Source organism: Rosa rugosa, chromosome 1 (genome assembly GCF_958449725.1).
Source record: "Rosa rugosa chromosome 1, drRosRugo1.1, whole genome shotgun sequence".
NCBI lineage: Eukaryota > Viridiplantae > Streptophyta > Magnoliopsida > Rosales > Rosaceae > Rosa > Rosa rugosa.
This window is the reverse complement of record NC_084820.1, coordinates 71272144-71295046: the sequence shown is the minus strand read 5'-3', so window position 1 is coordinate 71295046 and position 22903 is coordinate 71272144. Positions and strand designations below refer to the sequence as shown.

The 22903-nt window shown below is 38.7% G+C and overlaps 4 protein-coding genes and 2 long non-coding RNA genes across 7 annotated transcripts; 4 read left to right on the top strand and 2 right to left on the bottom strand.

The window, feature by feature from the left end:
• Window positions 1–228: 228 nt before the first annotated feature.
• Window positions 229–2474, bottom strand: LOC133726650 (uncharacterized). Its single transcript, XM_062154245.1, has 5 exons — window positions 2164–2474; window positions 1651–1748; window positions 1138–1485; window positions 565–604; window positions 229–439 (listed from the first exon to the last, which is right to left on the bottom strand). Exons 1-5 carry the CDS (start codon window positions 2472–2474, stop codon window positions 361–363), a joined length of 876 nt encoding a protein of 291 aa, XP_062010229.1. The 3' UTR covers window positions 229–360.
• A 1997-nt stretch (window positions 2475–4471) lies between these two features.
• On the top strand, window positions 4472–5032 carry LOC133721878 (uncharacterized). Its single transcript, XR_009852373.1, has 3 exons — window positions 4472–4578; window positions 4665–4703; window positions 4826–5032. It is a non-coding gene; the product is annotated as an uncharacterized LOC133721878 (long non-coding RNA).
• Window positions 5033–7497: 2465 nt separating this feature from the next.
• On the top strand, window positions 7498–9443 carry LOC133726648 (GDSL esterase/lipase At5g14450-like). Its single transcript, XM_062154243.1, has 5 exons — window positions 7498–7972; window positions 8089–8298; window positions 8378–8550; window positions 8632–8908; window positions 8981–9443. Exons 1-5 carry the CDS (start codon window positions 7675–7677, stop codon window positions 9226–9228), a joined length of 1206 nt encoding a protein of 401 aa, XP_062010227.1. The 5' UTR covers window positions 7498–7674; the 3' UTR covers window positions 9229–9443.
• A 1055-nt stretch (window positions 9444–10498) lies between these two features.
• On the top strand, window positions 10499–12402 carry LOC133726649 (GDSL esterase/lipase At5g14450-like). The gene is given in 6 exon segments (XM_062154244.1): window positions 10499–10838; window positions 10935–11144; window positions 11223–11395; window positions 11532–11763; window positions 11766–11804; window positions 11900–12402. Coding segments are annotated over 6 exon segments (1158 nt in total). The 5' UTR covers window positions 10499–10582; the 3' UTR covers window positions 12148–12402.
• A 570-nt stretch (window positions 12403–12972) lies between these two features.
• On the bottom strand, window positions 12973–14809 carry LOC133726647 (elongation factor Tu, chloroplastic-like). The gene has a single exon (XM_062154242.1). The coding sequence runs from the start codon at window positions 14644–14646 to the stop codon at window positions 13207–13209; it is 1440 nt and encodes a 479-aa protein (XP_062010226.1). The 5' UTR covers window positions 14647–14809; the 3' UTR covers window positions 12973–13206.
• A 4195-nt stretch (window positions 14810–19004) lies between these two features.
• Window positions 19005–21906, top strand: LOC133706988 (uncharacterized). Of its 2 annotated transcripts, none has more exons than XR_009844855.1 (3): window positions 19005–19448; window positions 19562–19667; window positions 20671–21906. It is a non-coding gene; the product is annotated as an uncharacterized LOC133706988 (long non-coding RNA). The 2 variants fall into 2 exon arrangements; XR_009844857.1 differs by having other exon boundaries at window positions 20654–21906.
• The last annotated feature ends 997 nt before the right edge of the window (window positions 21907–22903 follow it).

Below are 22903 nucleotides of genomic sequence, written 5' to 3'. Positions count from 1 at the left end.
AAAATCATAACTTACGATACACGAAATGAAAACCAACTACTAGATGGTGCCTCATCTATTTCTTTGTGGTCTAACCATGTCCCTTTGCTTGGGTGGTGCATACAAGTACAGGATGTGTTACAGGCACAATCTTACACCCATTTCTCCCATAAATGCATACCACCAACCCGAATTGCATATGAGATACAAAGCAAACAAGATTAGGCCAGTAATGCAAAAATGGCCAAGTGCAAGGAAGAAGATTTGTATTATTGAACCCCTTGGAAATTGTTCCAATTTCACCAGGTTTCACTCATTGTATTTGGTAGAACAAACTTTTCTACATCAGATGCTCTTTAAGTTGAAGCAAGGGTGGTCAGATCATGCAGTGTTCTTTTTACTCTTCTTCTTTCTGGATGCAAAGCTGCTTGGTCCAATTTCTATGGACATTCTTTTTGTCCTGCAACGCACAAGAATAATCAAGCAGATTCAAAAGAAAATGGCATAAATTTGTTTCTAAAAGAAAGAAAACCAGGATGCTTATTGGTTCTTCCACCAATAGAACATAGTGAAGCAGTGGCATACCGCATTGAGATCTCTTCTGACTCCTCATCATCATCTTCAACTGCATAATATAAAAGCAATAAACCATGATGAACTTGAGGGTCCAGTTGGAAGGTTCAAATCAAAAATAGCATATTCAAAGGATAATAACAAAACTGAATTAGTACTGATTAAGTGATTATGCATCAATTTGCCCTAATAAAAATAAATACCAATACAAATCATGCATAAAAGACTTCTGACAAACATAAGGTAGGTCAATCTCACAAACTAAAACACAAATTTATGTGTGTCTTCAATTAAACATATAACTGTGGATCGAAAAGAGAAATTCAAAGAAGACGCAACCAGTTGAATTGTTGACGAGAAAAGTATAAAGCCATAGCTCAACTCAGCATGTAACTCTCCACTCTCAAGTGACAACTTATTTATTAAAAATACACAAGCGGAATTCGAAACAACTGACTTATGCAGAACACTTTAGCTGACGACAACTTCCAAAAACATTGACACCAAGTAGGCATTAAATCTACAAAAGTTGGAAACAAAGAAAGCATATAGAATTAAACCCAAAGTTCAGATTTAAATCCATACCAATTCCATCAACCTCGCCACTTTTGTTCTCGTCATTGCTCTCTGACTCTGAATCGGAACCCCATCTGTCACCGCCATCATCAAAATCCCAACGTGCTCCTGGTGGAGGGATCCAAAACTCAGCTTCTTCAGAATCATTTTCCTCACTAGGAGACTTGGGTATTTCAGAGATAATCTCATCATCACCATCATCCTCCTCCTTTGCCTCCTCCTTCTTCTTCTTCTTTTTCTTCTCCTTTTTCTCCTTCCTGGCACCATCTTTGCCTGGCTTAGATACTTTTTCAGGTTTGTGATCATCCAGCTCTTCTTCCATTTCATTTACTGTTAGCTTTTGTTCTTCCATTTCTTCTGTTTAAATTAATATCATATTAGTTACGTATGAGGTATCATCGAATTCATATACACATGTCAGGCCAATGAGTCCAAAGAACAATCCATACACTTGTTTCAAACGAGTACTAACATGAAGGGCATGAAAACCTTTATAACAAAGAATGAAAGACAAATACAAACCCAGTTTGTTGAGGAATCGTTTCCCATTAATATGCTTCCAAATGTGTTCCTCTGACTTATTGATGGTATCCTCGGTTAGCTTACACACCAACTTTGAACTACAGAAAGAAGCAAACTAACAGAGTATCAGCACTAAAAATAACACTGAAACATTCAGTTATCTTTCAGCCAAAATTTCATTAAGCAACCAAAACTTAAAGCAAACCGGCCAGACCCAACAAAACCCAATGTGAATTACCCCAGAAAACAATCAAAGCTAAAGCCTTTGTGGGTGTCCTCCTAAACCCTAAACCCTAAACCAGGCAGGCCCAACAAAATTAAAGCTAAAACCTTGATGGCAAACCGGCCAAACCCAACAAAACCCAATGTGAATTACCCACAAAACAATCAAAGCTAAGTCCTTTATCGGTCTTCTCCTAAACCCTAAACCAGGCAGACCCAATAAAATTAAAGCTAAAACCTTTAAGGGTTTTCCACCAAAATCAAAAGGGTAGAGAGGAAGAAGAGGTATACCGAGAAAGAGGGTCCTGCTTGAACATGTTGAGAGGAGGCTTCTTATGAGAGAGTGCGAATTCGATGAGACCCAAACGGCACCGTTTGCTCTGAGAGTAGGATTCAATGTCTTTGGCCAGTAATTGGTGGCCAGTCTCGACGCACTGGAAGCGACCATTATCGAGCTCCTTGAAGGTCGGCGAGCCCAGTAGGTTGTTCCCTTCTTTAGTATTGTTGGTCTTCTCCTCACTCGTCGCCATTGCTGGTTTGTCTGTGACCTTCACAGTTCTAGAGAGGGAGCGAGAGAGAAGAAGAGCGTGAAATTGGGTCATAGACCTAAAACCCACATTGATTTTATCAAGGTCCACTTCAATTGCTCCATAGGTAAAAGTTTTTTTTAAAAAAAAAAAAAAAAAATCTAGGTAAAATAGATGAGACTTTCGACTCAATTAGTTGTTAATTCCGACATGACCGGCTAATTTAAGACGGGATGAATGCAACTGAAAAAGGAGCCGGTTTATGATTAATAAGATTTATAATTGTTAATGTAAATCATGATTATTAATATTTTAATAATTTTGAATTTGATTGAAAATTTGCATAGGTAATCTACTCATAGAGACCGAAAATTATAAGTTTTTTACGGTCAATTTACTGATCTGTGATTGAAAAGCGATCCTTTAAAATGATAAGAGAAATGAAATGTTTTTGTGATCTTACCTTCATGTAGTTTATAATGGGACTTGGAAACCTTACCTTCATCCGTCAAAGTAGTCACCATATTCCAAAATGAAACAAGAATATTAGTATGTAAAACAGACCATTTCATTGTAACGAACAATCCACAATCACCAAATTTATTGTGTTAATCAACAATACATTTGTTGGTCCAACCAATATGTTTGTCCAGAATCTCCAGATTGACTCATTAACTCAAAGCATTCTCACCATTCTGCATCATTGCAAAGTGCAAACTGAAGCAAAGTAACAAACTATGCAAACTGAAGCAAACTAGCAAAGTAACAAACTATGAAAACTAAAGCATCCAAATGGACCAAATCTGCAAACAAAAGCCAACAAAAGAAAAACTCAGTGTTACTTTAAAGTTTAAACACAATCACAAATTCACAATGTCACAATCTGCTCAACTCAACTAGCAGTTCATCAACTCAAGTACTTGGTTCATTACTTCATTATTTAGTACAGCCATAAACAGATAAACTAAACTAATAGCCATAAATGCATAAACAATGCAAAGCTGCAAATCACACTATAAAAAGCCCTTTCTTCATCCAACTCCCTCTTGTTGTTGGTGGTTCCAATACCTTTGTTAATCTCTTTTTGTTCATATCTTTTTGTTCAATTTGTATGATTTGTTCAAAGCCCCCTTCTTTAATTGCTGCATAAAAGATGAAGTCTTTGTTGTTAATTGAGCAAGGAGGGAATTGGATGAAGATCAACAAATCCTTTGTTGGTCTAATACCCTTCTTTTTGTTCAATTTGTATGATTTATCCAAAGCCCCCCTTCTTCAATTGCTGCATAAATATGAAAGGTGAGGACTTTGTTATTCTAAATGAACAAGAGGGAATTGGATGAAGGAATGTTTTGTTGTTGATAATCAACCAACCCTTTGTTGGTCCAATTCCCTTCTTTTGTTCGATTTGTATGGTTTTGTGCAAAGCCTTTTTTTTTTTTCTTTTCTTTTCTTTTTCTAGATCTGCGTTTTTTTCTCTTTTCTTCTTCAGAAACGGGTTTCGGTTTTGGGTTCATTTTTTGTTTTCAATTTATCTTAACGACCCGGCCAGGTCTCAGGCTGACCTAACTTTCGGGTTCTATATAAACCCTCACAAAATAGCCTAGTTAGTAAAAAACGGGACGTGTATGATTCGGCAAAGAAACGCACGTGTATTATTCGGTTAACCTAATCTAACGATACGGTCAAATATTCGGTCAAAAAAGCGCAATACGGCAAATTTATAACTTTGAAATATAAGTAATAAGTGTAATTCGGCTAGTAATTTAAAAACGGGGTCAAAAATACGGATATATAAAACTCTGTTTTTATAAGAAAATAACTAATAAACACCAACAAACTAATACTTAGATAACAAGAGCAAGTTAAACTGATATCCAGCAACACATATGAATGAAAATAAGTCTTTATCATATCCAAGGCAATGACAATTCCGGCCGATGTTGTTCCGGCCCAAGCTGATGTGGTAGGGGTTTTGTTTATGCAGTAGTTTTATGTCTGGGGTTGGGGTTTTGTATCTAGGGTTAGGGTTTTCTCGATTAAATTTCTGAAATTCTAGTTTGTTTGCTTAAGTTTGAAGGTGCACAGATTGAGGTTATGGCACACTTTTTTCTTGGATATGATTCTGGAATTGATTGCTATAGAGCTTGATGATCCTGAGGCTTTGGCAATATTGCATCTGGTAACCTTTGATCTCCTCTTGATTTTTATTTTGGGTGGGATATTGAGACTGCATATAGTAAGGGATTTGTATTTTTTTTTTGGTAGATGGCTCAGATTTCTGAAGCGGAAACCCTAGGAATACTGGTATGTGGATTTTGTCTTGTGCATTCCCTTGACTGTTAATGAATTTGGTAATTTGGATCGTTTGTTACAACGAAATGGCCTGTTTTAAGTGCTGATTTTCTGGTTGCATTCGGAACACAAAGTCGGAGGCTGGAGTGTTGCATTTTGGAACACAGAGTAATGAGTCAGACAAGGTTGGAAAACTGGTAAATTATGTATTGAATTTGGGGATTTTGAATCGTCTGTTAGAATGAAATGCCTGTTTTAAGTACTGATTTTTCTGTTGCATTCGGAACACTGAGTACACAGTCAAAGTCTGGAGTGTTGCATTTTGGAACACAGAATAATGAGTCAGAGGGAGAACTAGTAAATTATGTAATAAATTTGGTGATTGTGGATTGTTCGTTACAATGAAATGGTCTGTTTTACATACTGATATTCTTGTTTCATTTTGGAATATGGTGACTACTTTGACTATTGGATGTAGGTAAGGTTTCCAAGTCACCATATTCCAAAATGAAATGGTCTATTCTGGCATCACTCATTTATCATGCAGATGATGTTAGACACCTCAAGTCGGAATGCATACTATACAACTTACTAAGTTTTCTTTCCGCAACTATCCCCCACTAACAACCATGGCCAAAGGCAAGCTGGAAAAAAAGAAAAAGAAAAAAAAAAGGAGAATAAGCTTGCACGGCTTCAACACCTCATGGCTACGTACCCAACGCACTGTCTTTTGTTCTTGATGTTGAGCGCCAGCAGTGCTCTTGGAATTGGTCCCTTTTGGATCAGCGGATTTCATCTTTCAGAGGTGGTGGGTGCTTGTTCATCGGCAAGAATCAACTCATAATAAGGTTATTCATACAGTTTACAGAATCTCATCCCACTTCTGCACTTGTGGATCTTGAGCCATATAATTTTGGTCAAAATGCTTTGTTGTTCACTTCGAAACCATGGAAAAAAATTAATGATATGTTGAGAAATGAATTTTATCTTGCAACAAGTGCGGTTTGTGTGGATGAATCTCATGGCGTAATGTCTGGTATTGATCTGGAGGAATATTGGGATATTCGTAGGAATCGTTCCGATATTCAAAGAGATCTCCCTTCCAATCTTGATAGTGATATTGATGTTCGAGGGACTGAAATAAATGAATACATTTTGGAGGTGTTTAAAGTTGTGGTGGTGCTTGTATCTTGGGACGAACGTAGTGATGTTGAATGATGTTTTTTCCGATCAATGGGTTTATGATGGTTGTACGATAGAGAGAAACAGAGTGGTGTTTAATGCTGTTAAGTTGCTTGTACCTTGTTCAATATCTAAACTTTGTACATATTTATCGGTACTTTATTTACAAAAAAAAAAAAATAACTATACAACTTACTCGGCACCGATAAAGAGGTGGCTATAAGTTTGTAGGCTAATGATCCAGTTGGTTTGATAAACGTTCTTATATGATCAGTTTCCAAAGGATGCACCCTTCTTGAACGCTGAAGAGCTAGGATTTTAGGAATCTACAAAAACATTCTAGACGAAATTTTAGGATGTTTAACATGCATAATTCTATCCTCACTTCACTCATTTATCATGCAGATGATGTTTTATCACGAACATTTCAGTAGCTCCTGGACTATCCTGGCTTTCATTGGTGTTCCAGCAACACTTGGCTTAAGTGCCATCCTGACTTTCTATACAATCTGTTCTCATTAACCCTCTCCCTCGTACGCCATATGCCATTACCTGAAGTAAAGTTTGGTTTCTTCCTACAATCGTTTATGCACGCTTCTAGTTTGCTTCATTCCCAGCTTCTGCTCGATCTCCTTTATATAAATGTGTTGAGAAATGAAGTCAAGTTGACCTGCATTGCTAATTTCCTTTATTGTTGGTCCATCTCGAGCCGGGCTTATCATTCTTTGTTTCCATAGTGATGGCTCATTCTCAATAAAAAAAATTGGATTTCAACGAAAATGCCAAATTATAATGTGTTTTCTTTGGTAATTGTGATCTAGAATCAAGATAGTCACGAGTCAATACATGTGCATCTTTAGAAATTCTCCACAAAATCGTTCTTATATTTTATCTTGGCTCTGCTGCATTCATACAAATGAATATGTTTTCATCATGATCGGTTTATAAATCCATGTGTAAGAACTTATAATGTCGCCAAATTTTCACAAATCAGTAAATGAAATTATCCGAATAATACATGTTCATCTATACTATTGTTAAGAGAACTCACTTTGTTTGCCAAAGTGAACGTGAAAAGACACAAATACCCTCATACAATATATTATTTTTAAATAATTTCTAATATTTCTAAATAACTTCCCACTACCCTATTATGCAGATAATTTTTCACTGCTCTCATCTGCAGATAACTCTCCGTATTTCTCTCACTTCATAATTACCAAGACATAAATATTACAAAAACAAAATTTAAAACTAAAAATCTGTTTTACATATGCATAGCGTGGGCAAGACTAGTATATATTATACAATTCCTATAATCTCATACTCCATGTTACTAACTGCCCAAGTTAGAACCCGGTTCATCGGATCCTCTCATAACCGTAACAGAATAAATAATAATAATAATAATAATAATAACAATAACAGTACTGATAATTATTCTAGTTTTATAATATAAAAAAGATGAGCATGGTCGCACATGCACTACAGAAAAGATACTGCACATTCAAGTAATAATCTCTCTGGCAGCATGCCATAATCATCAAGAAAGATATGCTGACCAAAACAGCCAATTGTCTCTCAAAATTGTCTTCCAAACCAAAATTCGTAAATTATGGCACCATTAAAGGAAGACAATAATGTAACTAATCAAAATTGCTGGAGATGCTCATAGAAGTAGCTTACTTGCGAATGACATTAATCTCAATTCTCAAATAGCTAGCTTACTTGTCTTAGCCTCTTAGGAGCATTACTCGGTCTGTTTTTATCTGATTATAAATAAGAGGCTACGGCCCTGCATATGAGTACATACATGTTTAGTGCAGTAGAGAAAATGGAGATGGAAAGATTTTTGGTTGTGAGCATTTTGGTAACATGTGTGCTAGTAATCAGTGTGGGAGGTGAAGAAGATGAATCGTCACCTTCGGCTTCAGTTTCGGCTTGTGAGTTTCCAGCAATCTATAACTTTGGAGACTCGAATTCAGATACCGGTGGTATATCCGCTGCATTCTACGCAATGGCATCACCCTACGGTGAAACTTTCTTCCACAGACCAGCTGGAAGGGCCAGTGATGGTCGTCTAATAATAGATTTTATAGGTAATATTCTGTACACCATTTTCCCATGTTTGTTATTAAGGATTAGTGTTATAAATATTGTCATTCATGTATGTAAAGTTGTTGTTGAATATCGTGTAATGTGGTATGCTATGCAGCCGAGAAGCTGGGGTTGCCATACCTGAGTTCATATTTGGACTCAATTCGGAGCAATTTCCGACACGGTGCCAATTTTGCTTCAGGAGGAGCAACCGTCAGGCGGCAGAATGAGTCATGGTTTGAGAATGGTGCGAGTCCTTTTCCCCTTGACATCCAGTTTGTGCAGTATGATCAGTTCAAGGCGCGTACCACCACTCTTTACAACCAAGGTCTGTCTAATTCGACTTTTTTCGGTTTTGAGTGACATGTATGAGAAATTATGTCCTCATTATTTGTTATGATGTGCAGCTAAGGAACTTTCTGACATACAAGATCTACCCAGAGCAGAAGACTTCTCAAAGGCTCTTTACACATTCGATATAGGCCAAAATGATCTAGCTGCTGGTTTTCGGAAAATGAGTACCGAGCAATTTCTAGCAGAAATTCCAGACATTGTTAACCAGTTGGCCACAGCCATCCGAGTACGTATTTGCACACCTGTTTAATGTGATTGCATATGCCAATATTGCTTACAAAAAAAAGCACATTTTGTTATGCTACAGAGTTTGTATGACCGAGGGGCAAGGGCATTCTGGATACACAACACTGGTCCAATAGGTTGCTTGGGAGTGACATTACACTACATCCATGACCCGAGCCCTCCCGGATACCTTGATCGCCACGGTTGCGTCAAGTTTCAAAACCACATGGCGAGACAGTTCAACAGGCTGCTCAAACAGAAAGTGATCCAACTAAGGAAGGAACTCCCTCTTTCTGCAATAACTTATGTCAATGTCTTTGCTGCTAAGTATAAGCTCATCAGCAATGCAAAGAAGCTTGGTAAGAATAGCTTATGCTCATAATGTCAATTCAACCATAAAATTTGGTACACTAATACATAAATCTACGCAGGTTTTTTCGATAAAACGAAGATCTGCTGTGGATATCATGAAGATTATGACCATGTGTGGTGTGGGAATAAGGGAAAGATAAATGGGAGTGAAATTTATGCAGGTTCATGTGAAGATCCTTCCTTGTATATAAGCTGGGATGGTGTGCACTATACTGAGGCTGCAAATCATTGGATTGCTAATCAGATTGCCACTGGTTCATTCTCAGATCCCCCAGTTTCAATCACAAATGCATGTCATAGGCCTTGAACTGTGCGACTGGTACTTTGCCAATCTTATAGTTAACATGAAAGTAATTCACAATTCGACTTAGCGATTTTAGTCCATGTACTGTATCCAAATGCATGTCATAGGCCTTAAAACTGTGTGATTAGTACTTTGCCAATCTTATAGTTAACATGTAAGTAATTGACAATTCGACTCGGTGATTTTAATCCATGTACTGTATAATGTTTGCAAAGTCATTTCCATCAACTTGACGTTAAAAGCGTCCATATTTCTCAAAAACAAGCTCTTTCGTATCCTGTATGTATTGATAAATATGAACAACTTCAAAACCATCTACTTTCTAACATTGAAATGACTACTTATTTTCATTCGTAACTTTGTAACTTTAAACAGACATTTTAGTGACCTAGTATTTGTTGACAAGAAACTGATATAAGGAAAAAAAAAATAGCACTACACTTTAAACTACAAAACTCATAGTTAATGAAAACAGGTCTTAGCCAAAGAGATTCGGCACCCATCAACTCATCGGCGAAACACAACTCTAGCCAACTTAGTCATAACATGAGCGACTTTATTACAACTTCTAAGAGCAAGTTCACCCGTTGGATCACCGGGTCACCACTATTCACTGCTTTTTAGTGTATATTTTCATTCTCTGAGTCACAAAATACACTGTGCCCATGACCCAGGGCGCGAAATACACTGTGCAGGTCACCATGGTGACCCAGAACACTGTACAGGGTGACCTAGGGTACAAAATACACTGTGCTCGTGATTCAGATGGTGAAATTAACACTAAAAAACAGTGAATAATGGGTGACCCAATGGGTGAACTTACTCTAAGAGACCTACCACGGACTACACCCTGAACTAAATAATTCATAGTCGTCGGTAAAAATGAATTTAATCAAAAAAATTTCGGTGGCCATCAAATCACCAGGAAAACACAACTCTATCTAACATGGACATGTGCGGCTTGACTACAATTTCTAGAGGTGTACCCTAAGAATACCGACTAGGTGACCAAAACCCTGGTCCATCTAAATCACGAAAGATTTGAATCACCGACTATACTGAAGTCACTGTCTCAATCCTCAAAATTCTTCATTCATCCACTGCCACATGATTGTAATCAACCGGTGTCACTCTCCCTGGTGAACAAAGCCATCTCTAATTTGAACCATAGGATCATGATCCGGTCCGGTTGTCCATCCTTGCAATCACTGTCACTGTTTCAAAGCACATGCATATAAAAAAAGGCGATAAACTTTATCCTTAAAACCAGTCCTCTTGTTCTGGCTTTATATGGAAGTAGCCAACCCTACACTGTGAGTGAGTGAGTGAGTGAGTGAGTGATCTCTCAAAATCTGAGATGGTGGGAATGGAGATTTGGAAACAACTAGTGCTGCTGCCTTGTGGGTTGTTCTTGTCTTTGTGGGTTCTGGGTGTGAGCGGTGGTGCGTTACCATCTTGTGCTTTTCCGGCAATCTACAACTTCGGCGACTCGAACTCCGACACCGGCGGGATCTCAGCCGCATTTGAACCGATTCGGGCACCCTACGGCGAGGGGTTCTTTCGTAAACCAGCTGGAAGGGACTCCGATGGTCGTCTCATCATAGACTTCATAGGTAACTAGTTAGTTTGGTGATGCAAAAACCCACCAAGTGCTTCAATTTCTGCTATGAATGATTGTATTGAATATGGTGTTTTTATGTGTAATGTAGCTGAGCACCTAAGGTTGCCATACTTGAGTGCATACTTGAACTCGCTGGGAACAAATTACGGGCATGGTGCAAATTTTGCCACCGGAGGATCAACCATTAGAAAGCCGAATGAGACCATTTTCGAGTATGGGATAAGCCCCTTTTCGCTTGATATGCAGACGGCTCAGTTCCTGCAGTTCAAAGCTCGAACAGCTGATCTATTTCGACAAGGTTCAAATCTTTACTCTAATGTCTGAGACACTAAACAGAGTATTGCAATACTAATTGTTTGTGAATTGTGATGTCTAGCCAAGAATCCCTCTGATAGAAGCAAACTTCCAAACCCTCAAGACTTTGCAAAGGCACTCTATACGTTTGATATTGGGCAAAATGATCTCTCTGTTGGTTTTCGAAAGCTAAGCTTTGATCAGCTTCGTGCAGAAATTCCAGACATTGTAAACCAGCTGGCCACAGCAGTCCGAGTGAGTATCACATTAGCTCTTATCTATGTCAATGCTAATTGCTTTAGATGAAGATTAAGTTTGTGTGCCATTTGTGCATGTAAGTAAGGCATGTTTCTAAATTTCTGATGGGTAGTGATTGATTGACAAACTTCAGCGTATATACGAACAAGGGGGGAGGGCATTTTGGATACACAACACTGGTCCGATTGGGTGCTTGCCAGTGAATCTGTTCTACAATCTTAATCCCGCACCAGGTTATGTCGATGAACATGGCTGTGTCAAGGGCCAAAACGACATGGCCATAGAATTCAACAGGCAGCTCAAGGACAGAGTCATCAAACTAAGAGCTGAGCTCCCACAAGCTGCAATTACATATGTAGATGCCTATGCTGCAAGTATGGACTCATCAGCAATGCAAAGAATGAAGGTACTCGAAACTCAATTGATACTCACTACCATTAGCAAATTGGGAATTGGGCTTGACATTATTACTTGCTTGCAATACAATGATTATTACTACAGGGTTTGTGGATCCAATGAAGGTTTGCTGTGGGTATCATGTGCGATATGACCATGTGTGGTGTGGAAACAAAGCAACTGTAAATGGAAGTCTAGTATATGGTGCTTCATGTGGAAATCCTTCATCTTCTATAAGCTGGGATGGAGTTCACTACACTCAGGCTGCCAATCAGTGGGTTGCTAATCATATACTCAATGGCGCCTTGTCCAACCCACCGATTCCCATTACTCAAGCTTGTCATAGGAGCTAGGTTGTATGCATTCAATGATTCAGTTGAGTTATGAAAGGGAAGAAGGAAATGTTTTTTGGGGGAACAATAGGAAATCGTACTAAATAGTAATAAGACGTATTAGAACAATCATAGAGGAAGTCAGATTCTGAGATGTATTAGAACAATCGAGGAGAAAGTCAGATTCTGACAAGGGCGTTCATGAGAATCTTCATTTTGAATGGAAACAGAATAAATGAACTAATTTTCTCTGTTTTTATTTCCCATCAACATCAATGCCTGGTAGAATATAGGAGCCTCGGCTCATGTTAGAGGCAGACTCAAGCTTAGGCAGTTTACATTGTTGGCAGTGTTTTTTCATAGATTGCAAAAGATATGAAAATTTATTTTGGTGCCAAAAGCAGCAATGTAAACCTATAGACTGCGTATGTCCGATTCACTTGGTTCAAATGAAATAAATCCTTCTATGCCAGGTCAGATTCTAATAGAGATTCATCCCGGACCTTTAAACTTGATTCGACTGACACAACCAAATACCAATATAGTAATACAATGGTGGTGCAAACAAGGGCCAAGGGAACGAGAAAATATAACACTAGTACATAAATTTGGAATGCAAACAAGGAGAGGTCAGGGAGACTTGACTTTACTCTTGATCAGTCACATTCACATCCATCTCGGTTCCTTCCCCAGTGGTCCTTCCCCAGTTCCACTAGGAGACAAGATTCAAATGAGACCCTAAACTCCACGAGAGCAAAGATTACTTCCAACCAAAACCCTTAAACCAGAAAGCACTAACAAGTTGCCAAAAGCACAAACGATAATTTGGACAATTTCAAAGAAATGAGACCAAAGGGCATTTTATTGATTTAGGGGGCCGAGCATTTAAGTACATAATGCAGAATGAGTACATTCTAAAAGTTGGATTTATAACTACACAACCAAGAAGAAGATGACAAAAATGCAGAAAAAAGGATATCAAACTATCAACAAAGCTATAACACAAAGTTCTTAACTTGTCTATGGTGATAAAGACTCGCTGACTAAATAGCTAAATGTGATGTACCATTGAATCCAAACTCACTGAATAATAGACTGAATGACACCAGCCCCAACAGTCTTGCCACCTTCCCTAATGGCAAATCTCATCCCTTGCTCACAAGCCACCGGCATTATAAGCTCGACCACCATCTTCACTCTGTCTCCCGGCATAACCATCTTCGACACCTCATCACTGTCATTCATAATCTGCGTCACCTTACCGGTCACATCAGTAGTCCTCATGTAAAACTGAGGCCTATACCCTGCAAAGAACGGTGAATGCCTCCCACCCTCTTCCTTCTTCAACACATACACAATCGCCTCAAACTTAGTGTGAGGTGTGATGCTACCCGGCTTAGAAACCACCATCCCTCTCTGAATATCCATCTTCTGAATACCCCTCAGCAAAAGCCCTACATTGTCACCAGCAAGTGCCTCATCAAGTGTTTTCTGAAACATTTCAACTCCAGTGACAGTTGTATTCCTAGTCTCTCTCAATCCCACTACATCCACATGGTCCCCAACCTTCACTTTACCTCTCTCCACCCGCCCCGTGGCCACCGTGCCACGTCCTGTGATCGAAAACACATCCTCAACGGCCAACAGAAACGGCAGATCAGTCTGCCTCTGCGGAATTGGAATATAGTCATCCACACAATCCATCAAGTCATAAATTTTATCCACCCATTCATTCTCCCCTCTCTTTATTTTCGGGTTCGCCATTAAGGCCTCCAAGGCCAGCAATGCCGAACCCGAAACCACTGGAACATCGTCGCCGGGGAATTCATAGGACGATAACAAGTCCCTGACCTCCAATTCCACCAGCTCAAGCAGCTCGGCGTCGTCCACCTGGTCCTGTTTGTTCAAGAACACCACCACATTGGGGACGCCGACCTGCTTGGCCAGCAGGACGTGCTCCTTCGTCTGCGGCATCGGGCCGTCGGCGCCGGAGACGACGAGGATGGCGCCGTCCATCTGCGCGGCGCCGGTGATCATGTTCTTGACGTAGTCGGCGTGGCCGGGGCAGTCGACGTGCGCGTAGTGGCGCGTGGCGGTCTCGTACTCGACGGTGGCGGTGTTGATGGTGATGCCGCGCGCGCGCTCCTCCGGCGCGGCGTCGATCTCGTCGTACTTCTTGGGGGCACTGTTCCCCATGGAGGCCAGGGCCATGGTGAGGGCGGCGGTGAGGGTGGTCTTGCCGTGGTCGACGTGGCCGATGGTGCCGATGTTGACGTGGGGCTTCTTCCGCTCGAACTTGCCACGCGCCATCCGGACGGCGAAGCATCGGCGCCGCGGGAGCGAGGGGGAGACGACGACGACATTGAAGGCGGCGGCAGAGGAGGAAGAGAAGAGGGGCTTTGATGCTAGGGCTTTGGGTGTAGAGAGAGAAAGGTGGGTGGGATGAGAAAGTGAGGGTGTGGTGGGTGAGGGAGTGAAGAGGAGTTTTGATGAGGGTGGGGCTCCGATAGCAGAAGCCATATGGATCGATCACCTTGGACTCTCCGACTGTGCGCGCGCGCCGTGAATAAGAGAGAGCGCGACGGCGGAGGGAACGAAAGGAAAAAAATGAGGGGAATTTGAAGGTGGGAAGAGTTCTTTTGGGCCTTCTTTCAATTGGTCGAAGCCCAAGCTCAAGTTAATGAAAACTAATAAGCCCAATCCATGTAATATATATATATATATATATATATATATATATATATTTTTTTTTTTTTTTTTTTTTTTTCTGATCAAATGAAGTGAGTTCGTTCATGGTCAAAATCCGATTCAAATCCAATAGACCCGTACCGAAAAACATTTTTCTATAAAAGTACAAACATATTCAACTTCTCTTCTCATTCTACTGTACTCCTCTTAGACCACAAAATTGTTAAACATTCAAACTTTTTGTTGGCATAATTACTTACGGATATATTCAGCAAAATACGCTATTGTTTTTTTTTTTAATAGGTTTTCTATTAATCGGTTCCTTAATTAATATTTAAGAATATTGGCGCCTAGTCAATAACCTTTTATGTACTCATGCTAAAGAATATTGGCGTGAAAAATTATTTTCATCGCGAAAAATTATTTTCTTGACTACCCACCCTACTGCGAGAAACTGACGATCAAAATATTTTTCTAGGGAAAGCACTACGGCGAGGAAATTTTGATTTTCAGTGACAAACTTGTTCCTCGCAGATTAACTTTTCTGTTGTAGTTAGCTAGTTTGACTGCAGCACCTAAAAATTTATATGCAAAATTATACGTGTATAATTCGGCAAGTAGTAAAAAAAAAGGTGTTCAAAATGCACGTACCAATATTCCTGCAGTTTCGGCTTCAGCAATCTGAGCCATCTTAAAAAAAAAAAATGCAAATGCTTTATAATGTGAACCTGTTTTCTTACAAACATAGTGTTTTATATATCAGTACTTTTGAAATCGTTTATTTTACTACTTGCCGAATTATACATGTACAATTCAAACTTATAAATTTGCCGTATCGCCTTTTTTTTTTACCAAATATTTGACCGTATCGTTAGATCACATAAGCCGAACAATACACGTACATTTTTTTGCCAAATTATACGCGTCCCTTTTTTACTAACTATGATTTCATCACAGTCAAAGAATTAGGGTTCTAACATATATCGTCGGAATGAACGACATCGTTTTGAGTCTTGGACATACACTGGGCGCCGCCTACACCTGTGTGTCCGACTGGGGAGGCCAAGCCTCAACTCGGCCAGGACTATCTACCAAGTGGACCGGTATGTGTGGTGTTTTGTCAGTGGACAATTGCTTTTTATGTTATGACTGTAAGATGGATTTTGTCTTTATGTTTCTAAAAGGATTTTGGTATTTTTTGTTCGTTGAGATACTTGCCAGAAATGTAATTTATATTTTTCCTAGTGTTATTCAAGTCCTGGTTTAATGCTGTAAAGTCAGGTTATTATAGCTTAGTCCTGTTTTTCTCTCTACCATGGAGTCGTTTTTATAATTTCCAAGTTGTGTGCTTTTGTGCTGTTCTTAATACAATCAAAGTCGTTCTTATTTTAATATTTGAATGTGTATCCTTTTGGTTAAGTTCAAGTCCTGGTTAAATGTTGCAGAGTCAGTTATTATAGCTTAGTCCTGTGTTAAAATGTGCATTTTAGGTTTTTCTCTCTACCATGCGATTGTGTTTATAATTTACAAGTTGTGTGCTTTTGTGCTGTTGTTAATATTTGAATATGCATCCTTTTGGTTAAGTCCAAGTTCTGATCCCTTTCCTATTGATGTGAACAATGCAGTCTGCTTCCATGCTGGAATATTCTAATATTCCAGTTATGGGAAGTAGTGATCTGGCGACTTGGTTGCCGACTGTTCCAGCTTCAGAAGAGGCAATGATAGGGAGAGGGAGATGGAGGAGATCCATCTCATTTCGACTGTTGTTAGGTGAACTTATTCATCACTCTTGTTTTGTATTGTTTCCTTAATGATAGATCTCAGAACCGACACAAGCACACATTTTGCGCTACACATGTAAAAGAGAATGAATAGTGTATTAAGCTACTAAAGTTTTTATCTCCATATTGGGCCATTGTTCATGTTCTAATTTCGTTTTACGGGGCATTGCAATGCAGTGGAGTTGCTGACTTGCTCTCTTCCATTTAGGCTGCATTTAAAGAAAAATATATAGTTTTTTTTTATTAGGACGAAAAATATTGTTCATGTTCTAATTTCGTTTTATAGGGGCATTGCAATGTAGTGGAGTTGCTGACTTGCTCTCTTCCATTTAGGCTGCATCTAAAGAAAAATATGTAGTTTTTTTTTTTTTTATCAGAACGAAAAATATTGTAGTTATCGTTACATTGTTGATGGTATTTTGAGCTTATCGCTGTAAAAGAATTGGCAAGTAGACTATATAGGTACAAATTAGGATTGAAGTTTTAACTACAAAAATGTGTATTGGTAATAGATGATATGGTACAAAGTACGTGCTTATTCAAAAAATAAAAAAACTTGTTTTAGGAAACTAATTTTTGATTCATTTCTTTTTTTCCTCCTATTGTGTACTGCTGACTATTTGTTGATCGATCAAATCAGTAATTTGGTTCTGCATTTGGTAACCTAGTTGGGATATGAAAATTTTTCATGTTAGATGCTTGTAAAGTCTCTGTTCAGGGCATATTCCTCATTCATCGTATCCTATTGCATTTTTTTTATTACTAGTGTGTGTGTGTGTTTTTTTTTGCCAACTAGATTAAAATTTTGGAACATTATTCATTGCTTTGTTAATTTAACACAATATTTTTCCTGAGAGAAACAGATAATATCGTTGATACAAAAAGCTAGAATGACACAAATATTAGCTTAATGCCCTCTAAAGAAGTAAAATTAATAAACTAAGAAGTCCCGATCATGGTAGCTCATATATTCAAAACGAGCCTACAAAAGACAACAAGTTTGAAGAACGCCTACTCTGCACTATTGGATTCCCAATAGCCAGTAGCAGCAAATTCCACCTCTTGATCGAACATGGCTTAATTTGCCTGATCATGTGTAGAAGCGAAGTGACAATGGTTGACCAATTCGATCGGATTCGAAAATATGGTTAAATTTGTTAAATTTTTTACCACACTCATAATTTATTGATCACATCTAACGGTCGGTTTTTCCATTTTCTTTGAATTTATAGATGTTGCTCTTTGGAGTGTATAATATATAAATATAGGTTTATAAGAGTAACTAATTAAGTTTGACCTAGTTGATTGAATTCGAAACGCGAACCAAATTGGCTGAATTTTTTACAACCACCATAAAACATTACAATCTCTCCATCGAGCGGTTAGTTTCTCCAAATTCATTTTCCACTTCGTGGTTGCTTTAGAATGGACCTCAACAATTTAAATGCAATGTATAAGTCATACAACTTTAGGAGACAAATTGGTATAGGCGTATTTGTAATTAAAATTGAAATTTTTATCTTATGTCTATGCACATCCATTTATGAAATATTTACAAATGTGATGTAAAAAAATAAGCACGTTTCGTGGTAGTCACACCATCGGTCAACCAAGAAAACATACAAGTGACTATGGACCAATTCGATCGAGTTCGAAACTATGGTGAAATTGACTAAATTTTTAACCACACGCATAATTTATTGTAATAATCACATCCAACAGTCGATTTTTCCAATTTCTTTGAATTGATAGAGGTTGCTCTTGTAGACCCAGTGAAATTCCGAACGTCACTTTTGAACGGGATAATTTTTTGCGACCTTTGTTCAGCTAAATACTTTTGGAAATAGTTTGAGCTTGGGCCTTAGGCCCAAAAATAGCATAAGATTAGAGTCCAAAATTTACTTTGGACACCCAACAGACGGGTATGCTAGTGAATATAGCCCAATAAGTTAGTTGACATTTGACCCGAGCATATCTCCCTTGACCCAGTAACGTTCTTGTAGCTCATAATAACATCCTTGCATAATTTTGAAATCTACTTGTGTGTGCGTTTACGATTTTCTTATTTTACCTTTCCTATCTATTGGCGGAATTTCTACTCGCCTTACTCGAAGCTTACTTGTCAACCATCTCATCGACTTTCAAATCTTATGTTTTTCAAACTCGAGCAAAACTCCGACAAAACTTACTTTGCCATTTTTCTATTTAAATATAAGTTTGGTGAGGCCTAATCCTTATTTGGTCTTGCCAACACTTTAATTTGAGTTTTCTTGTATTTACTTATTTTACTTTTATTTTTCCCCATCATTTTGATTTTTACAACCTCTTATTTTTACCCCAAATTATCTGATTCAATACCTTCACTTTTCCCAAGCTGAGTCATCTATCTCACACGCAACCCCAGCTTTTCCTCCAAAGAAGTTCACGTCAAAGTTGGGCAGAGGGAAAGAAAACCTCGATCAGCAACTCTGTTCCACGTTACCAGCATGCAGATGGCAACTCCTCCAAGAACATCACTCCAGACATTCAAAAAGGGAGAACCCAAACCAGAGGTCGTCATCCACCCTCCTCTTCTCACCCTTCCTCTCGTCCCTGTGCATATCAGTGTGTTTTTATGCCCCGAAACGCCTAGTTAGGGACCTCCGATCAAAAAACTTTCTTCATCAAAGTTGTTCGCCTATGTCTCTTCTTTCTAGCCTCAAAATGTCAGCTCCATCGGAGTCGTTTTGAGACCTGTACACCCCTCAAAGCGGAAGCTGTTCGGAACGAGCCTGTTCTGGATTTCTGCTTGAATTCCCTCTCTTGCTCTACCCGAATCCCCCACATCTTGCTTGAGACTGATACCAACAGTTGGTAAGATTCTTAAACTAACAAGTTCCTATTTCTTTCCTCAATTTTAGGCTCAATACATTCAAAACAACTCTTCCACATATTGAGAAGTTTCTGTCTTATTCTGCATGTTCGAGATTGAGCGAATTTCTTGGCCTGCACCTGGGCTCGATCCAATCAGCTCCCTCAGCTCTCTTTCCTGTTGAAACCCTCAAGAAAAACTCACCTTTTGGTTAGTCTTTGGTGAGTATCATCCTTTCCTTAACACTCTGTATATTGTTGGTTGTTGTTACAACTCTTGCATATTACAATTTGTCACTATTGTTGTTGAAACCTTGTTGCCTTAACTTAGAACCTTTCATTCTTTCTGATGTGTTGGATTTATGCTAGACCATGGTTATCTTGAACATTAAAATCGTGCTTGATCTAAGAGTTTATTTGTGTTACTGTTGTCCAAACACCATGTCTTCAAAACATCATGTTATTGAGCTACAAGACCTCCACTTTTTAGTATTAAAGGATGACTGAAAGTTTAAGTCTTTAGGAGCTTTAGATATACCCTATAGGTGTCTTAGAGTCTACGTAACTAGCCATTTTGGGTACTAAAAGAGCTTTAAACAAAAGAACAACTTTCTGCAGTTTTTCGGTTTTCAGCACAATCTGACCCAGCTGCATTCATTTCAAAACTGGAGCTAAACCGTTGAGAATTTGGGGTCAGTTCCTTCTAGAGAAATAGAGTAGACACAAAGATGAACCTTCCAGAATTTGAATCACTCCAAAATCATTTTTATAGAATTAGTTATGCAATTTTGAAATAGGTGGACAGAAGCTGATATTTCTGGAGAAAATCTGCACATTGTTTTACTTTAGCCTTTAAAACCTTTACTCTTCACATGGCTTCACTCAAAATTCTATAACCATTTCATTCTTACTGAGTAGGTTGTTAAACCATCTTCTTTCCAAAATTTTTCCAAGAATTACTTCAAGTATGTTGGACACTCTTCCTTGGCCCTTAACAGTTCCTACTTAAACTCTGTTTCCAGCTTTTGACAACTTGTCTTCTAAGGGTGTTTCTGCCACTTTTTCCTGAAAAACCCAACTCTCCCTTAGTGCCCAAATGGTCTGGTTATTAGTTAGTAAATTAGGTTAAAGGAGAGGTTTTCTTTGGAGAGTATTGCGTGTGAATAGCTAGCTGTGTTTATCGTGATTAATGCCGCTTATTGATCTAGGCTCGATATCGTGGTAGGATCTTGTGAAGTTGGTGGTTGCTACAAGGTTGCATGGAGGCCAAGTACTGCAAGAGAAAGCCCGAGTTCCAGGTAGGGGATGCCTTTAACTCTATCTATGCTTTTCTTGCATATACTATGTTTTATATGAGGCCTCTTGCATGGTTTTAAAAATTATCTATTTTACAATTGAAATGGTTTGCATGGATTGGATTGATGTGTTGGCAATTGATGGGGAAGTAAGGAGAGGTCTGTCCCTCCTTGAGCCACCGGTGGTGGGCAGTGTGCACCATGCCCTTGTTATTGAATTATCCCCTTGTCTCTAGCCTTGTGATTATTGAATTCCGGAAAGTGATTGGCTAGATGGACGGTTATGATGAAAGTTGTGGAAGAAGATCAATTGCTGTGGGATTGTAGTTACGTGGTGACGATCACGTGGAATCGCAAACTGGTTTTTATCTATTACTTTTTATCAAAGCTATAACTCATGTTTTTAAACTTAGATATGGGGGCGGGCATGGGCAATGACTGGATGTAGGAGCCTAACCCCTACTTTAGTTTGTTTTGCAGGCTGTTGTTGTCGAAGCTTGGGTACCTTGGAGGCCAAAATTTGTTTTGTAGCTTGTTCGATCTCATTAAATTTTTGTAACGTTGTGTATGGTTGATGATGTGTGTGATTGCTTACCACTAAAGTGGAACCCTAGGGTTAGAACCTCCATTTGAGTTTAGGTCCTAGTGGGCTAGACCTAGAAGACTCACGTAAATTACCATTCAATGAACATAATGCAAACTTGGGCTAAGAACAAAAAAAATGACGTAGGTTCTAAAACTCAACACAACACCACCTTCCCTTCCTCTTCCTCGCCTAGTTCGTAATCTTGTGATTACAAGCCAAGCCCACTATACAAGCCCAAGAATTTCGGGCTTATAGATTCCTTGTTCTCCAACCCAATGGCCTTGTCTCTTTGAGAAATTCTAGGCCCAAAACACTTGCTCCCTAAGTGTCGCGGGCGGAGGTGGCGCTGTGGTAATCCGGTCTCCGGGTCGCCACAGCTCTTTAGAGTGTATGATATATAAATATAGATTTATGAAAAATTAGTGTCTTTAAAGATTTATTTATAAATAAAACCCGCAAGGCCCAGCCCGAAAAAGCCCGCAAGGCCCGCTTTATATGGACGGGCTTGGATAATTCGATTTTCAATAAAGCTCGGCCCGGCCCGTTATTATTTTAAAATGTAGTAAGCCCCGACCCGCTGACGAGGCCTAATTGCAACTATTAAACATGGCTCTGTAAAACATATATTATTTCATCTTAATTGTAATCTTCGGCATGATAGGTGATGAGGAAAATATGCTCAATGCACGAAGGATTTTGGAGGTACATGTGTAGACACCAAAAATTTAATGAAAATAAAATTCATTAAATAATTCAGTCCACACTTGAAATTATGACCAACTAAATTTAGTTGGCATGTGGGTCCCACCAAAATGTACGCGTGGCTCGTGAGTCAGTAAAACTATTTGGACTCCGAGAATGACACATGGCGGCATACAAAAAGCCCGATGGCAATAAATAAATTTGTTCCGACTACATCAGTTGATATTAGAGCGGATCAATCAAATTAAATCAATTGATTCTGAGTTAAATCAAGTATTAAATGTCGTCTGCTAATTAGATGTCAATTTATTTAAATTGATAATTAAGATGAACATCAACCATCCAATTAATTGGCTAAATTTCTTAATAGTCATAATTAAATTGATTAATTAAAACTGATTGATTTGATTATGCTATTAATGAAATACAATTAAAATCAGTCATCAAATTAATTGGCTAAATTCCTTAATGGTCGTGATTAAATCAATTAATTAATGCTGATTGATTCAATTATGCTATTAAGGAAAATGCAATTAATTACATGTCATCAAGACATTCCAAATTGAGAGAGACGCCGACACTATAAATACCCCCTCAAATCAAGAGAAGGACTTCAGCCAGAGAGAGAAAAATCACTCCCAAAGTTCAGAAGTCTTCAAGCGTGTGAAACCCTCAAGCTGCAAAATAGCCAGTTCGTCACCAACCTCAAGCCAAAGCACTCGTCACGTGTCAACCCTCGTGGCCATCATACGATTCAAGATTAAGCGTCAATCGCCCTTAAGTCAAGCATACCATCGGAGATAAAATCAGAGGATTTACCCAAAGATTGTAACCCGCATTTAAATTATTAATAAAATAATTATTTTTATACAAGT

Excerpts from the sequence above, each read along its gene's own strand:
- LOC133726650 (XM_062154245.1), bottom strand. The coding sequence starts at position 2,474 with ATGACCCAATTTCACGCTCTTCTTCTCTCTCGCTCCCTCTCTAGAACT. Across the intron at positions 1,486-1,650 it reads ACGATTCCTCAACAAACTGG|AAGAAATGGAAGAACAAAAG; the intron begins GTTTGTATTTGT and ends TAATTTAAACAG. Across the intron at positions 440-564 it reads TCAGAAGAGATCTCAATGCG|GACAAAAAGAATGTCCATAG; the intron begins GTATGCCACTGC and ends TGTGCGTTGCAG.
- LOC133726648 (XM_062154243.1), top strand. The coding sequence starts at position 7,675 with ATGAGTACATACATGTTTAGTGCAGTAGAGAAAATGGAGATGGAAAGA. Across the intron at positions 8,299-8,377 it reads CACCACTCTTTACAACCAAG|CTAAGGAACTTTCTGACATA; the intron begins GTCTGTCTAATT and ends TATGATGTGCAG. Across the intron at positions 8,551-8,631 it reads AGTTGGCCACAGCCATCCGA|AGTTTGTATGACCGAGGGGC; the intron begins GTACGTATTTGC and ends GTTATGCTACAG.
- LOC133726647 (XM_062154242.1), bottom strand. The coding sequence starts at position 14,646 with ATGGCTTCTGCTATCGGAGCCCCACCCTCATCAAAACTCCTCTTCACT.